General features: G+C 40.9%; 1 protein-coding gene across 2 annotated transcripts in view; it reads left to right on the top strand.

Annotated features, from left to right (window-relative positions):
• The window catches only part of LOC124269695, a 68,578-nt gene extending 61,429 nt beyond the window's left edge, over positions 1 to 7,149 (top strand). For both annotated transcript variants that reach the window (XM_046704730.1, XM_046704729.1), the window contains one exon: positions 5,594 to 7,149. In XM_046704730.1, coding sequence (XP_046560686.1) covers positions 5,594 to 6,273 — 680 coding nt within the window. In that variant the 3' untranslated portion in view covers positions 6,274 to 7,149. The remainder of the gene's footprint in view (positions 1 to 5,593) is intronic.
• Positions 7,150 to 14,490: the final 7,341 nt, after the last annotated feature.

Genomic DNA, 14,490 nt, shown 5'->3' with positions numbered 1-14,490 from the left:
CGGTTTACACATGACTATTTGCTGAAAACGGATGGGGATGGACCCCCCATATGTGTCTCTTGCGATGAAATGTTCACCATCAAGCATATTCTGCTTGACTGTGTGGACCTATCGTCTGCAAGGGACTTGCATTATCATGCAACAAATCTGAAAGATCTGTTCTCCCGCGTGAGCGCTCATCTGATAGTGAACTACCTGAGGGAAGTCGATCTATATCATAAATTGTAGCTGTATAAAGTGACTAACGAATTGCCTGCTTTTAAACTTAGTGCTATGACATTCTCTGTTTTTAAATGACAATGTACTGAATATATGTCTTTGAAACAAAACTAATTTTGACTTTGTACTTACAATGTGTATTCAAGCAGGCTCGTTCTCGTTACTATATGGCTGAGATAATGCCGATGTGACGTAAAGCCCGACTCAACTCAACTATGTGCCGATGCATCCACTTGATCTCAGCTCATACAGTCGCCTGTGTTTGTGATACACCCACTTGGGTTCAGTTCATTCAGCCAGCGTTATTTCTGATGAACCCGCACGGGTTCTGTTGTTTGATGTATCCACTTAAGATAGGTTCAGACGGTTGGTGTTGTTTCTGATGCATCCATGTGGGTTAAGTTCATACATATAACATTGTTTCTTATACATCCACATGGGTTCTGTTCCAGCAGTAAGCGTAGTTTCTGGCGCATTCCCATGGGTTCAGTTCATACAGCTAGTGTTGTTTCCAATGAATCCACTTGAGTTCAGTTCATACAGTTGGCATTGTTCAGTTTCTGATGTATCCATGGGATCTGTTCAGACTGTCAGCGTTCTTTCTGACGTATGCACAGGGGTTAGGTTGAGACAGTTGGCATTGTTTCTAATGAAATCACTTGAGCTGAGTTGAGACAGTTGGCGTTGTTTCTGATGTATCCACATAGGTTCAGTTCATCGTGCACGTGAATACACACAGGTTCACTGCATTCGCTCAGTAATATGTAAGGTTCCTGCTCGTGTACATTTTCTTCAGGTAAGAACTCTCGACTCATATACATAAGCTTAGGGCGACACAAGGTCCCTGCTCATGTACATTATCTTCAGGTAAGAACTCTCGACTCCTATCTCATGTACATTATCTTCAGGTAAGTACCTGCTCATGTACATTATCTTCAGGTAAGAACTCTCGACTCCTATCACAGTACCTGCTCATGTACATTATCTTCAGGTAAGAACTCTCGACTCCTATCACAGTACCTGCTCATGTACATTATCTTCAGGTAAGAACTCTCGACTCCTATCACAGTACCTGCTCATGTACATTATCTTCAGGTAAGAACTCTCGACTCATATCACAGTACCTGCTCATGTACATTATCTTCAGGTAAGAAGTCTCGACTCATATCACAGGTTTCTGCCCGTGTACATTTTCTTCAGGTAAGAACTCTCGACTCATATACATAAGCTTCGGGTGACACAAGGTTCCTGCTTGTGTACAATATCTTCAGGTAAGAACTCTTGGCTCATATACATAAGCTTCGGGTGACACAAGGTTCCTGCTTGTGTACATAATCTTCAGGTGAGAGAAGGTTCCTCCTCCTATACATAATCTTCAGGTGAGAGAAGGTGCCTCCTCGTATACATAATCTTCAGGTGAGAGAAGGTTCCTGGTTGTGTACATAATCTTCAGGTGAGAGAAGGTGCCACCTCGTATACATAATCTTCAGGTGAGAGAAGGTGCCTCCTCGTGTACATAATGTTCAGGTGACACACGGTTCCTGTTTGTGTACATAATCTTACACATAATCATAATCATACAAAATCTTCAGGTGAGAGAAGGTGCCTCCTCGTATAAATAGTCTTCAGGTGAGAGAAGGTGCCTCCTCGTATACATAATCACCAGGTGAGAAGGTTTCTCCTCGTATACATAGTCTTCAACCGGATGGTTTGGTTGGCATTTGTATTGTTTGTTTTTTTCTTTTTGTTGTTGTTGTTGTTGGCTTATTTGTTCTTCAGATTGTTGTTTTTTTATGTCAGCACTAGTTGGTCATGTGAGATTATATGCGACCTAGAAGGTCTGTTTTGATAAGAAATCTACCTAAAAAAATGTCAATGCCTTGAGCATGTACTAGATACATGGATAAGTGCGCTATATAAATATCCTATAATAAAAAAAAAGATTTGGAAAGTTGTGGTCGTTATTTAGTGGGCTTAGGGATGTTTGTAGTGTTAGGTGCGTCTTTGTGTCCAGTGAGTAAGATCAGAGAGTTAACAGAATAGAGATTGAGAGGCATATAGACAAGTGTGGGTTAGTGTTTCGACAGTACAGTGGGAATTAGGATTGCAATAGCATGGGGAAGCCAGTTAACTACACATTGTTTGCCTTAAACACGTGAAGCATGAAGTATAAACAAAGGAATTAAGATAGATGGGAATCATTGTGGGATTCGCAGCATTAATTCTCATAGAAATATGCACTGGGGAGATGTAACCTTAAATCAGGATGCAAAGGGCACTGAGTACTTATATATCTTACAAATCTAAACACGCGCTTCTTTCAGTGGAATTTTAGAAGTGTGGACGTGTAATATACATTAGAAAAAATTATGGATACAACTTCTTTATTTCCTGACTGCGACGTTTCGATACAGATTATTGTGTCGTTGTCAAATAGGAATGACAACGATTCAAGAATTTGTATCGAAACGTCGCACTCACGAAATAAAGAAGTTGTTATCCATAAAGTGTATCTATATTGTAAACACGCACGGGAATAAACACTGAGAAGCTTGGACTGCCACGCCAACGCTGCCCCGTCGTTCATAATAAACGCTCTCAACCATAACCCACGGGGTTTTAGAGGCCGTTACAAGGCATTTCACTTGACTACAAATCCCAAACTACCCCCTCGAGCCGATTCATCCTTGGTTTAGGCGACAACCAGTTCAAACCTTTCCTTGGAAATGGTCCGCCTATTCAGCTAATTCAATTTGGTGACCATAGAAAAGGACAGAGTTTCACTAATTGTTTACAAACTTCTGGTAATTCTAACTGTGATAATCTAGTCGCTTTACTCTCCTTTGACGACAGGTTTTATCATAAACATATATTCTTTACCAACGTCAACATTTGTTCTCGTCACGATATGGCTGAAATATTGCCGATGTGACGTTAAATATTAACTCACTAACTACAAATGTCTGAAGAACAGCACAAAAACATAAGTAAATTTATTAACAGACTTCCTGGTCTTTCCACTTCTGAATCGTTGCCTTTTGCTGGACTTGTTTGCCGTCTGTGCTATATCCCAAAATTTCTGATTGAGCTTATCAGCTCTATATCTTCCGATAGAATCAACAAATCTGTGATAAGTATTCATTTTCTCAATCAGAGCAGTGACAGTCAACATACATGTGTGCCTAGTAACAGAAAACGTGAAATGAATCGTGGAAATCTCTCTGCCTGCAGTCACGTGACTGTGACCCTGTCAACGATCGATTATATTCGTTTTATTTTTTGTGAAATCGACAAACCACAATCCCTCAGGTCGTTGTTAGCCTCTCTCACTGTCACATATTATATCTGCACTGAGTTTTCGTACCTCATGTACGTATAAATGGGCCGAGTGTCCAGTAAATATGATTACGCACCAAAAATCTCAGATCAATTAGTCAGTCAGCCGAATAGCGATTAAATCACATAAATATGACCTTGCACAGTTGTTACTTTACTTCTTTTTTTAAAAACAAACAAAACAAAACAAAACCTTTTTTTCTCTAAAAACATCATCTCAGACATCGGTTAAATGAAGGGAATTGATAGTCATTTGGTATTGTACAATCAAACTGTCGGTGTGTTGTCTAACATGCCAGCGGCGATATATAGACAAACAACCCTGATAACGAATGAAGAAATATATTAGTTCAAAGGCTTTTCATGCGTTAGTGAACGTATTTATGTGTAATCATCATTAAAACTTCACCTACATATTGTTTGAACGGTATATCGGTGTATACAGGCTCCTGTTCATTGTAAAGGATTGTAGAAACTATCATTTGACAGCAGAAATCAACAGTAAGTTTTAGCGAAGTGCTATTTCTGCGAAACTGACTTTTTACATGCAGAGTCGAGCCAGACATTTCTTGAATCTTTCATAACATATATCTTATTTATAAGATACTTTAAATAAATAGAAGTCCATGAGTGAGTGAGTTTAGTTTTATGACGCTTTTAGCAATATTCCACCAATATCTCGGCGGGGGACACCAGAAATGGGCTTCACACATTGTACCCATGTGTGCATTCGAACTTGGGTCTTCAGCGTGACGAGAGAACGCTTTAACCACTAGGCCACCCCACCGCCCCTCAAGTACCTCCTCCGTGGTGTAGTGGTTAGAACGTCCGCCCGGAGAGCGGAAGGTCGCGGGTTCGATCCCCGACCGCGTCATACCAAAATATGGTACGTGTTGGTCCCTGCCTGGCGCTCGGCATTAATGGGTACAACAAGGACTGGTCGGCTTGGAGTCAGTATAATGTGTCTGAGTGGGGTATTCATGCTTCACTGCGGCATGGTATCTCAGTGGGCTCAGCACTATAAAACCAGCTAGTCTGGGCTAGTACAAGCAGCCGCACATACACATACACACGCATGCACGTCGTCATATGAGCGAAATATTATCAAGCAAGACGTTAAACCCAATTTCACCTCATTCACCCACCGCCACTCAAAAGGTCCATGAAGAGGACAAACTTGGTGCACATCAGCAAAGAGAAACAAAACGAAATAACTTCATGTTTGCGATAGTTAAGATATATAACCTTGCACAGACGTTAAAGATTTAGTCAGGGATATATTACATGGGGCAATATGTATATGACGTATTATTTTACAATCAGATTCTGTCAGTGTCTGCTTTCAACACAACACCTGTTGGAAGTAAATATATTAGTTTCATGTTTACTTACGTATTAATAAATGTATCTATGTGTAACCATCATTTAGAATTCCCCTACAAATCGTTACAACCGTACATCCCGCCATTCCCCGCTCAGCGTGACGCTGTATCTGTGAAAGTGACTGAAGCGGACATAGAAGCTGCCCGTTCATATGTTGTCTGTTGTCTGTTACAGATGTCAAAATGTCTTCACTTGACTTTGTTTTCTATTTTATTGTATTCCATATTGCACTAAAGAAGTTCAGAATTCCCACACTATAACTTTTATCGTGATTTATGCAAGTATTTCTGTATATTTTGACGAAGCGCCTCGACGTCTGTCTTCAACATCACATCAACAGGGCCGGAAAAAAAATGTCAAAATTGTTGTGCTCGGTATTTATTCGTTTATCAAATCACGTAACTTTGTTTGAAATACATTTAGAATTCACACACAAATAGTTTTACAGTACAGTTATTCCGTTGTGTGTGACAGTGATCACCCAGTTTGCAACTGGTGAAACTCACAGTCACACATTCAGCGCGCTGTTCACAGATAATCACAAAGGATCATTCAGCTGTTTACAGATAATCACATGCAATTCCGATTAAACACCCGGCTTTGTCAATGACAGTAAATAAACTCGTCTCACAACAAACCCAATCTGTATTTCCAGGTCCTGAACTACATCTGGACGCCGCACGAGCAAACACAAGATGGTGCCAAGTAACTGCAGATGGTGAGCTGATCAACTCGCCGTCCCACACACCGTCAGATCAGGAGAGGCACAGGTTACAGGAGTATTGGGGGACCTGTACTTCCACCCCCATCCCCTTTCCTCCATCCTACTCTACTTTCGCCCCAGTATACAGCACACCTAGATACTGGGAGACATTCACCAGGCTGCGGGTGGTGGTGGGGTCGTGGTGCCTTGTACTGGAGATGGGGGTGAGTGAGGCAGGTCAGGTAGGCAGGGTGTGGTGGGTTTCTGATCAGCGTCGCTCCTGGTGTGTCAATGTAGAGAGCTGTGACATACACCCGGGAAGTGTCTGCACCACGGTGTACAGGGAGGGTGAACGGGGCGAGTGTCAGCAGAACACCGTGTTCCGCACTCCCGGCACACAGGCCACCCTCCACTATGGCGTTGTGCTGGATGTGGCGAGGGGAAGACTCGCATTTGTCGACTTGAACAGAGAGATTGTTTTAGCCAAGTTTGATGAGATTTTCACGGAAGACCTGTACCCCATGTTTGGTGTTTGGTCGGATGAATTGACCATCAACATGAGGCTGGTCAGCGGTGAGGACATCGACATCACTGACACAAAGAAGTCTCTGATTCACCATGCGCTGACATAGAAAACACGCCAGACATGAGACTGTGTGACGTTACCAGTGTAACTGAGAGACTACCCGCCGTTTCATTGACCTCCACGTTACTCAGCGAAGCGGACATAGAAGGGTCCGTTTCGTTTCATGTTTCATGTTTACAGAAAGTAGCGAAGTTTGCTAAATGTGATGTTTTGCTGCACGTGATGATGGTACAATGTCTACAAAGTATTTAGAATTATCACATTAGTATCTTCATGTTGAAATAATTGATGTAACCACCACCATTAGGAGACACTGTGTGATGTTTGTGAAATCTGATGTGTTGAATATAAGTCTTTAGTGAAGTCAGGTTTTACACAAAATGTTTCACATAGCAATGTTTTCTATTTCACTTCACTCTCCTGTGTATTATAAATGTTTTGAATCCTCGCGTTAATAGTTTTATGATCATATTCGTGTTGTTGCCGCTTAAACTAAGTTGTTATGTTAAGCCATTATGTTGTTTTCTAATGAATGTCAGGTTTGGTTGAGTTGAGAGCACAAAACTGAGATATGTTGTTTCAAAGTACAGTTTTCTTTATTCCATTTCACTTATTTTGTTACAAGTGTTTTCAATCAACGCATTAATAGTTTCATGATCAAATATATGTTTTTGCAACTTAAAAGTGACATATTATGTTGTTTTCTGATGAATGTCGGACTTTAAACTGGTGAGAACTCTAGACTTAGTTGTGTATTTCGCTCAACGTGCCTGTATATCACAAAGCTTTCACTCTAACATAGACAGTTTTATGTCTATTTCTTGAGCAGCTCTTAATCATGACACAGTTTGTAGTTCTCTGACCGACGATATAATTTGTAACAATGAGAACAAAGATTGATAAATAAAGTGCTTGTAAAATTGCCGCTTTCATTGTTTCTTTCAATTTTCAGTATTGTGTGAGTGAGTGAATGGTGTTTTCTCGGCAGTAAGGAATATTCCAGCTATATCACAGGATCTTGTAAATAATCCTGGTCCTGTAAACCAGTGATCGATAGCATGAGCAGTGATTACTAAGTTAGTGATTACGGATATAAAGTGCGTTTGTTACTAATGAATAGTTGTAAAACTGACAGGGGTGAAGTGACTAATATATGGTGTAGCAATTCCACTTGAGGCTACACCAATTTTATTACTTGTTTTACGGATTTTTGTCCTCAGAAAACCAAAAGGCAGGAGGGGAAAACCATCACCAGTCAAAATAATATTACTTTTAAATACTAATAGAATTTTAGCGGGGAATTTTTTTTCTTATTCTTGAAAAAATACGACCGCCGGATGCCTAAAACAAGAAATAAAGAATTATTCACCACCTGATTACGTGAAGGAATTTAATATTTGACTTTTTGTGCAATAAAATGCAAATTAAATTAAATACATATCAAAGCAGCATCTATGTTGCTCAGTAGTGGAATTTAACATTGCGTATGAACATCACGTGACACACGTGCAGATACAGGGTAAAAGGGCGTTTTCCTTATGGGGAACTCACAATCTCCAATGCTACGGAGCTAAGGATACGCTTTGAAATACTTCCGAAACTATCTCTAAGAACAGAAGAAAAGGTGTCAGTATGCCGTCAAGCGGATGGGATTGCAATGAGACCTAGCTTTCATTAATTGTTAAAAGGCAATAGCTTCAAATCTGCTCCTGTCATCAATAGAAAAGTATGTACAAGGTGATTTTCAACATCTACTGTTTTGAACATCTAATGTTTATTGAATGGGTTAGCCGAATATTGACTGCAAAGTTCCGGACAGGCGAGGCAACACCTGGGATAGGTTTGTGCCAAAAGCGTTACACCATGTTTACTGACCAATTTAGGTTTTGCCTCTGATTCAGTGATGACAGAAAACGTTGTAAGCGACGTAGTGGCGAGAGATATGCGTTGGTCAACAAGTCTTGATGGTGATCGGGATGGCGACGTAATTTTATAAGTGTCATGGTGTGAATGGTATAACACATCTTACGTATACGGGATAACACTTTAGTCAAGTATAATCTCTAGTACTATATTGAATACTAATACGGTTAGAATATACACCCTCAGTGTGAGCTATGTGATCACACAAAGTCAGCTAGCTCACCAACTCATGGTAGGGTACACATAAGTACCAAAATAACTTTGCATATATGTCTTTTAATCAATTTGCCATGGTAAAAATATATCTGCAGAGTTCCCTCGCAACAATTTTAACGTTCCCAAACCTTGCTACTGTGTACCCTCACAATACTGTCCGCAGATCAGACATAAGAGTTCCTTCAAGTTTGAAGCAGCTGTGATTCTCTTACCCTTTCCTGAACATACCCAGCTTTACTGACCCGTGTCCTACAATCCCCATGACACGTATCTGTGTAATTCCATCAGGCATTACTCCGTCGTCACTTCTACTTATATACTCTTAAGGTCAGGGAATGGTCGTAGGTATTTTCACTAAGAACACTCTGTAAGAATACGAGCCCCAGAGACACAACTGCAATTCACTTTGTATTTTACTGTGGTTGAGCTAATAACATTAGACATACAACATGATGTTACTAGCGACCACTGAGTACATGAGTACCCCTTGCAGTGAAGTATGGCAGTATTGGCTGTATATATGAAACATCCTTTTGAAGAAAGATCGTATTCTAAACTACGCATCCACAGTGTGGCATGGGCGTCGGTGGAATTATCAGTTACACATGAGAAAGGTCTCCCAAAATTCTAAAGATAGTTTTTATTTATGAAACATGACGGTGGTTTGCAATGAATATTTGACGTAGGCAGAAAGATCATTGTACACTCTCCAGAATAATTATTGTTAAGAACTATGATCAACAATTTCTCTATGCCTCAGTTCGAAAATATCATTATAAAAGAAGCGAATTCTTTGAATCTCCATATGAAGAACATTTATGACGGAGGTCACAGGTGACCCCGTTGTACGGGGTTTGTTTCATTATTGTATGCATTATTTTATGTGTTATTCGATATGAAGCAAATGTATAGCGAGACGGTCAAGGGTATGTATCTTCATAGAAAATGATAATAAAACCCTCGAAAATCGAGGATGTCTCCTCTGGTGGGTTTTATCTCTTCTTCACGGAGTGTCATGACTGAGTAAAATATACTCTTAAAAAAAGTAACGCAAAAGTGAAAAAATCCTGATAAATTTAGATATGTGGAAACTTAGAGTTATGAACACTGAATATGTTGTGTTGTGGAGCTTACAAAAAGCATTTTCATCGCAATAATCGTTAAGAAATGACTTCTTACACAGATGATTAACGGTGAAAAAACGCAACAGCTGTGGTTTTGAGCCACTTACGCAAAGGCATGGCATGCACGTGCAAAAGGCATAACAAGCACCATATGAGTACAGGTAGACTAAGGCTTAGTCTCTGAATATATATAATTTTGATAGTAACAAACAAGCCCATGTATATTGAAAAGGAGCCCTAGGGAGACCAGAGAGACTGAGGAAATCTAGACTTGCTTTATCAAGGGCTTTAGCACCGCAGAGAGGGCTTGGCAGTAGGGAAATTAATGTGGTTCAGGGACTGTGAGACAGACTAGAGTGCAGGGTTCTCGATTTCGCTTCACTTCGGTTAAAACTCTCAGCACAGATTTCATAATGCCAAGACTGAACGAAACTCAGAGGAACAACGCCATCGGAGTGAGTGAGTGAGTTTAGTTTTACGCCGCTTTTAGCAATATTCTAGCAATATCACGACGGGGGACACCAGAAATGGGCTTCGCACAATGTACCCACGTGGGGACTCGAACCCGGGTCTTCGGCGTGACGAGCGAACGCTTTAACCACTAAACTACCCCACCACCACCCAACGCCATCGGACGATTGCAAGGAGGCGAGGTTTTTTAATGTCTCCCCTAGCACCATATCGAGGCTATGGAATCGCTACCAACAGCAGCAATCAACACGTGACCTTCCCAGATCCGGTAGACCACGTGTCACCATTCCTGCCCAAGACCGCTACATCCGGTTACGCCACCTACGCCAAAGGATGACAAATGCTGCCTTCACTGCATCCTCAGTAACGGGACATCATCAGGATCTCGGACCACACTGTCCGTAACCGTCTACGAGAGGCAGGGTTGCGACCAAGACGTCCTGTTAAAGGCGTGATTTTGTCCCGGCCGCATCGCCAGCTACGATTGCAATGGTGTCGAGCGCACGGGGTATGGCCTCAGGGACGATGGAGACACGTATGGTTCAGCGATGAATCCCGATTCATGCCATCTCTCACAACGCCAGGACAGGCTTAAAAGCTTGGGGGAAGAGCAAAGCGCTATGATATCTTGCGTCCGCACGTCGTCCCCACCATGGCTAACGTCAACGCTGTTTTCCAGCAGGACAGTGCCCGTCCTCATACATCACCACATCACCACACACATCACCACAGCCTTCCTAGCAAACAACAACATCAACGTTCTGCCATGGCCTTCCAGATCCCCGTATTTTAAACCCAATTTAGCATCTTTGGGATGAATTCTCATAGACGTCTGCGATGGCGACAACCACAACCTCAGATACTACAACAGCTAGCTGCCGCTTTGGCGGCTGAGTGGGCTACAATTCCCCAGACTGTCATCCGCAATCTGATTCCGTCTATGGGCAGGAGGTGCCAGGCAGTAACTGATTCTCAGTGGGGTCACACACGTTACTAACTGTGGTGTACCTGACGTCAAAAGTGCCGTTGGAACATTCGATGACTGCTACTATTGCCTCGGTTGTTGTTTATCTGTAAAAAAAGTCAAATTTCTTTCATTTCTAGTTCATGTAGTAAATGTCTTCGAAACATCCAATGTAAATCTGGCTTTGGGTTAGTTTTTTTAAGAGTATATTTATTTTAATGGGACGATTAGACACCCAACAAAGAATTTAATCTTAGGGTTTATAGCTTTTCCACACATTACATTATATTGTTATGTTGGTGTCCTGTAATAATGTATCCTATATGCAGAAATTAACTGTTTATATTTCTAAAGTAATGCGCTTTGGTTTTGTATGTTGATTGATTTATTGTGAATGTTGTCTCTCTGTAACTTTGTAATGCAGAAAAGACGTGTGGCCTACACAGCGAAAGGAATAAAATTAATGCTAGTCATTGTTCCAGTGATTGATATAGTGGACAACGATAACACTAATACGTCATCCATCAAGTGACCCGTGAAGATCTGGGTTAGAACTCATCTTCAGTAACCCATGCTTGTCTCCCCGTGAAGATCCGGGTTAGAACTGATCTTCAGTAACCCATGCTTGTCGTAAGAGGCGGCTAACGGGATCGGGTGGTCAGGCTCGCTGACTGGGTTGACACATGTCATCGGTCCCCAACTGCACAGATTGATACTCATGCTGTTGATCACTGGATTGTCTGGTCCAGACTCGATTATTTACAGACCGCCACCATATAGCTGGAATATTGCTGAGTGCGGCGTAAAACTACTCTCACTCACTCATCCATGAAGTGGTTCTACCCCTGTAGGGCATGTCCCTCTTGACCCCTGTTGTGTTAGGACACTTGGTAAGTTCCTGTCCGCCCCCGACTGACTGTGTCGTTCGTCACGCTAACTCCTTGTGGTAGGATTAGCTGTCAGATCTCGCTAAGCATGGCAGCTTACAGGGTCAGATGTGAGCAGCTGACTAAGTGTTATCGACATGGATCGCTACACCACGCAGCTCTGGTCAATCCCATACCATGGGCGCTTGACTCTGATATGTTTATAAGTATGACCTATATATATAAGATATAAGAAAGGTGTGTCAGTAAATCGAAACAAAATGGCGGCCCGGCTCGGCTCGGCTTGGTTTCGGTCTGACAAACGGTTCCATCGCTTTGACCGTTGAATAAACTGCACAATTTATGCTCAGTTGACCTCTGTAAAGTACCTTGCGTATCACTAACCTGGTGATTTTATTCTCATTTAAAGCTTTCAATAATTTTGCCGTCCATTCTCGGGCTACAGATATGTACCGAATAGCAGAGCAAGTCTCAGATTGGATAGCGTCTTCTATTATTCCCACCTCTTTTAACGTGCAACTATATTATCCAATCAGAGACTCGCTCTACTACTCGGTGTGGGTCTGTAGCCTAAGATTTGTTTACTTCCGGGCATATGTCCTGACTTCGTGCGAGAATGGACGGCAAAATTATTGAAAGCCTTCGAGACATACATGCGGTTTGGTTGTTTCTCTCAGACCTTGAGCCAAACAACTAAGGTTTTGCCAACTACACATCATTTTTTTTTCAGAAAGCTTGTCCTTGTGTCATCGTATCTACTACCTGTTGCGTAAAGGATCTCGGTGTGAAACCAACAAGCAACAACGGTATGTGATAGAACTCGCCGTTGTAGTCTACAATTACTTAGACTAGAAATCACTACAAATGGATTGTAATAGTGGTACAAAATAGAGTGGTAGTACATTTCAAAGCGGCACTTAATTACAGTAAAGATTGCAGCAATAAAGACGGTGTTGATGGTTCACTCCCAAAAGACACACCTCCCAAAAGACAGACCTCCCATAAGACAGACTCATTGAGTACAATAATTAGCTGAGCCATGCTGTTCACTCCTGTTTACTTAATGAGCTGTAGCATAAGAAGAGCAGAGTATGTCCCATCGCTGAAAGGTTCTCTGAACCACAATTGAACCTACCTCATAAAATTAATGTACTTCTTCAAGTATAAAACAAGTAAAAATAATTGGAGAATAGACGTTTTTATAACAGGTATTTTCCCATGACTTTTTTGTTGTTGTTGAATTAGTTTTTTGCAAATAACTGGAGAGCAGGATGTTTTTATTACTGAAGATAAAAGTGAAATAGTATTTATAAAGTTCAGTATAAACAAAGTTTATAACTGGAGAGCAGGACGGTTTTATAATAGTTATTTTCCCCATGACTTTTTTCCCATGACTTTTTCCCGATCATCCTTCTAGATGGCTACCTGGGCCTAAATTTTCGAAGCTCTCTTAGCGCTAAGACTGTCGTAAGTGCCATACATTAACATTAACTTACGACTATCTTAGCGCAAAATCTAGGCCCTGTATTCTAAGAGCAAGGTGAAAGGAGAAAATGATGATGTTCAAGTGGCTTTCTGATAAGTGTTACCTGTGCTCTTATCTGACATGTGATGTAAAATAATATGGTGCTTGGTCTCATATGTTTGATAGGTACATGTATATAAATCACTGTTTTTTGATAATATTCACAAGTAAATGTGATCTAGCAAATATATGTTGATGCAATATGTCTTAATTTAAAAATCATAATTCATTACATGAGTTGATAAACTATAGTTAATACCTAATGTTGTCTTTTAGGGTACAGCTTAATTAAGCTTATGCAACCAGCCATAAAATGTGTTGTTTTAAGCGGTCTGTCTTTTGGGAGGTCTGTCTTATGGGAGGTCTGTCTTATGGGAGATACCGTGTTGGTAATAGGGGTGACTGACTATTGGGGGGAAACAACTATTGCGACAGCGATAGTCTATTGCGACCAACTATTGCAATAATGTTTTCCTCCTTGAAGTGTCTTATTTGAGGTCATTTCCCAAATGAATGTGTAGTTTATATGAAATAAACACAAGTTGAATAGTTTCAGTCTCCTTTAATAACTGACAAGAAACTTGAAATCCAGATCAAGTAAACAGTTCAAACATGGATTCAATGAAGCTGCGCTAGTCTGCCCCCAAACATCCTGTATTTTGCGCCGCGCATTTATCAATGAAAGTCAATTACTAAAGTATCCATAGTCACACATGTATCGACAGTTTTTCGTTTCTACCATCGATTAATTGCTATCAGAGACTCGACAACTGCATCCTTACAACCATAGTTGATAGTACATATTCCCCTCGCTTTAACAGAAGCAAAGCTTCCCAAATAGGCCAAGTATGAGTTACCATGGTGACAAGTGATCTTCACACACCTGCTGGCTTTATTGTAACGTGAGATGCTTGAGTGAGTGAGTGAATTTAGTTTTATACCGCTTTTTGCAATATTCCAGCAATATCAGGGCGGGGGATAGTCTGTCGTTCAGACCCTGAAGCAAATTTGTCCAAGAAAGCCCACACGAGTCTAGAAAATGTGGCAAGTCTGAAGAAAGTCTCAGGGCTCCTTTTCATTATATATATATATTTTTTTACTATGAACTGTTTTCAGTAAAATATGTTCATTTCAGAGACTAATTGTTAGTCGA

The sequence above is a fragment of the Haliotis rubra genome, unplaced genomic scaffold (genome assembly GCF_003918875.1).
Source record: "Haliotis rubra isolate DU_JTF1 unplaced genomic scaffold, ASM391887v1 Scf1465, whole genome shotgun sequence".
Classification (NCBI taxonomy): Eukaryota; Metazoa; Mollusca; class Gastropoda; order Lepetellida; family Haliotidae; genus Haliotis; species Haliotis rubra.
The sequence above is the reverse complement of the archived record's forward strand: the minus strand, read 5'-3'. Positions and strand labels throughout refer to the sequence as shown.